The sequence below is a fragment of the Juglans microcarpa x Juglans regia genome, chromosome 1D, assembly GCF_004785595.1.
Source record: "Juglans microcarpa x Juglans regia isolate MS1-56 chromosome 1D, Jm3101_v1.0, whole genome shotgun sequence".
In the NCBI taxonomy this organism is placed as follows: Eukaryota; Viridiplantae; Streptophyta; class Magnoliopsida; order Fagales; family Juglandaceae; genus Juglans; species Juglans microcarpa x Juglans regia.
In genome coordinates this window covers 34419019-34422520 of record NC_054594.1, presented here as the reverse complement: position 1 = coordinate 34422520, position 3502 = coordinate 34419019, and the positions used below count along the sequence as shown (strand labels likewise).

Below are 3502 nucleotides of genomic sequence, written 5' to 3'. Positions count from 1 at the left end.
ACATTTCCAAGAGATCAATTTCTGCCCACATGAGATAATTGATGAGGAATATTTTCTTGAAATTCTTTCCCTTTTTTTCTGGTAAGAAAGTTGAAATTCAAAATCGAATAATTAACTCTGAAACAAAAATACTTAATTGGAGATCTTTTAACTCCCATTTTTTTATTTCTCTATATCCTCTTTGGAAGTGTGAGTTAGTATATAGAATTATATAATTCAAGTGGCGTCGAAGACTCGAAAGGCCCTACAACCCACCTCCACCTTTCCCCACAATATGCCTCTTGCCACTTTTTGAGACTACAAATTCACACCCCGGTCCTCACTTATCCCTCGCGTTCATTCAATCTCCTCTGTCTCTCTTTCTTCCTCTCTCTCCACCCATAATACCTCAGCCTTTCATTGTAATCCAAGAGCTCAATCCCTCTGTTCTTTTCCTTTCTTGGATGAATAGTTCCTTTGTTCTTCCTCGGCCTCCCTGCGTCTCCCCCTACAGAGAGCCTTTTCTCACTCCAATTTTATAACACCAAATCCTCTGTTTCTTCCTCTGCTTCTCTCTCTCTCTCTCTCTCTCTCTCTCTCTCTGTGTCCTCCTCCCCAAAAAAGAGCCTCAAATTCATTGTAATTTAGAACACCAACTCATCATCTCTTCTGCCTCTGCCTCCATTTAGTTCTAGATTTGTAAATCTTCTGATTTTCATTTGAAATTTCAAAGTATAGGCTACTATTATGGCAACGATTGTGTACCAAGGTCTGCAGTCATGTCTAGACAGCACCCATCTTGTCGAGCCAAAAACGGTGAGGCTCAAACTGTCTTCACCGACACCACACTTCTCTCAACCGCTTGAACTAGCCTTAAGATCTTGTTTCTTGGATTGCAAAACCAAAGAAGTTGGAGAGAAATATCACCGCATTGAGGAGGTTTGCAACAAGCCCCAGAACCCCTTAGACAAGCATAGCCCCTCAAATCCTGACTTGGGTGGCTGGAGTTTCCTCCAAGCTATGTCCATAAACCCCGAAGGTCCCAAAGAAGCAATGGAGAAGGAAAACATCTACGTCCATCCTCTTGATAAACGCTCCTCGTCCATTCTGAGTGAGAAAAGCTTGGAACTGTGCACTGAAAATCTGGGCAATGAAACGGGCACCGAAATCAAGGAGGGTAGCATTTTCTCGTTGCCTGCGTCGGACTCTAAGGGCGGGAATTTGCCGACAAGGGAGCAAAGGAAATCACGTCAACTTTTTGGAGCAAAGAAAATTAATCCTCGGAATTTTCCACCTCCCTTGACAACGATAAGTGGCTCGGAATCTCTACGAGTTAGGCCCCACCGAGAAGATGGGCGGCTAATAATCAAAGCTGTCAAGGCTCCTGTAACTCACACTTATTTTCAAGCTGAACGCAGTCATGGCCGCCTTCGACTATGCGTTTTGAAAACTTGTACTCTCAGTGTTGACTCGGATGAAGCCGATAATGAAGAAAATGAAGCGTTTGATGGAAAAGAAGGATTTGACAGTGATACCAAAGAAGAAAAACAACCTGCAGTGGAAGAAGAAGAAGAAGAAGAAGAAGAAGAGGATCAAGAGGAAGAGGATTTTGAAGATGGAGAAAAGGACGTGTACTTGGTGGGTGAGGATTTGGATGGTAATTACGCATATGGTGAGGCTGAAATGGGAAAGGAAAAGTTTGAGAGGCCAAGAGGGTGCAAAGAAGACGATCAGCACGAGAAGAAAATATTGTTAGATTGGGAGCCGGTCTTGTGGCCAGTGGCTACTTCCTAGCTAAAGCTTTATTTTGGATCTCTCTATATATTAACTATATTCCACAATTTAGTGTTTGTCCTCTTCCTTTTTGTCCCCCCTACTCTTCCATGCATGAAATCCCCTCATTTCTTTCCTTAATCTATGCGCCTGTGTAGCCTAGGTAGTTATTATCGTTGCTCTCTCTCTCTCTCGCGCGCACACATGTACACAACAGAAAGTCAAATCATGTGAGAGCAGTCGTGCCATTGGCAAGTAAGGAATTAACCCATTTATTCCCATATTTTCTAAATGTTCACAAACAATCCTGCGCGGAATCTGTAAAACTTGAACTATGATAGTTGTGCTTCATCATTAGGTCAAAACATATAAATCGGGGTCGACCCTACGCCAGTACTACTCAACTTTTTATTTGGACAGAATAAATGAAAGATGGGTTATTTAACAATATTAATTGATTATCTACGTAACAGTCCAAATACCTAGAAAGCCAGCGTTTGATATGTCCCAAAATAGAAAACTCTGCATCTCTAATTAAAGCAGTAGTACTATATATTATATGCTCGATCCACCAATATACTTTGAGAGGTTGCAGCTTCGCCCACGATATCATAATTCTGCGTGAAGATATATGACGGATTATGTTTGTTCTTAACACAAATATATATATGTATTTATTCCATGCATGCAGCCGCAATCTTATTACATCCATGCCATCCAAATTGGGTTTTACCTTTGATATATCTATATTTGTGTACCATGAGAATTCCTTAGGACCGGTTTGGCTGTTATTAGCCATATAACAGCCCGCCAATCACATAGTTACCCATATGACTTTCACCACACTTATCCTAAATCAGCAAATATCAGAAAAGGGTAATCTTTCTTCTACGCGATTTCAACTCGAAGGAACTCCCCTCACACACCCCCTTCGTCGAATCTCAACCGAAGGAACTCTCTCCGAATCGCATTGGCTTTCTCGAATCTCAACCCGAATGAGAACTCCCCACGAATCGCGAATTGCACCTCCTTTGTCAAAGCTCAATCCGAAGGAAATCTAGAACCCTGAATCTCAACTCCCAAATCTTCTCCTCGTGCCCTCACGAAACCCAGAGCCCATCCACCAGTCCACCGACGTTGACCCTTCTCCTCAAGCCACAATCTGTGCAAATGTATTTGATTTTAAGAAAATAATTTTTCATTGTTGTTGTGAATAATTGAATCGTTTGAGATAAAAGCTTACAAAATTGGATTGAATGAACCAAAGATGAAGAATGAAGAATCGTTAGTATAATAAAGAAAAAAAAAATGAAGAATCGTTGGTATAAAGGAAGAGAAAGGTCTTCGACACCGATGTTTGATGGTGCGCGTGGCCCGAGGCTGAAGAGGATGTAGTCGCCCAGTCTGCGAAGGCTCCAGAATCCGAAGGTAACCTCGTGAAGTCGAGCTCTGTTGCGGCTCTTGGTCGATCTCCGTCGCACAGGTTGGGCAGGGGAATTCTGGGTTTGGGGGCTTTGGTGGAAAAGGAAAGAAGAACATATGAGGGACTCGTGTCATGGGCGGTGCAAATGAGAAAGGGGCTTGATTCTATGTGGTCTAGCATATCTCTCTTTCAGTATTTTTCCTTACTTGTCTTGAGTTGAATGGAGAACTGTTTTTGTGGGATTAACAGTCGGACCGGTCTGAAGCGCTTCTCATACATGTATATGGTTCATCGATTAGCAAATAATTACAAGAAATTCTCATTTTG

At 42.1% G+C, this 3502-nt stretch overlaps 1 protein-coding gene across 1 annotated transcript; it reads left to right on the top strand.

The window, feature by feature from the left end:
• The first annotated feature begins 316 nt into the window (after positions 1-316).
• Positions 317-1828, top strand: LOC121242622 (protein FANTASTIC FOUR 3-like). The gene has a single exon (XM_041140540.1). The coding sequence runs from the start codon at positions 727-729 to the stop codon at positions 1771-1773; it is 1047 nt and encodes a 348-aa protein (XP_040996474.1). The 5' UTR covers positions 317-726; the 3' UTR covers positions 1774-1828.
• Positions 1829-3502: the final 1674 nt, after the last annotated feature.

Coding starts and splice junctions, on each gene's coding strand:
- LOC121242622 (XM_041140540.1), top strand. CDS start 727: ATGGCAACGATTGTGTACCAAGGTCTGCAGTCATGTCTAGACAGCACC.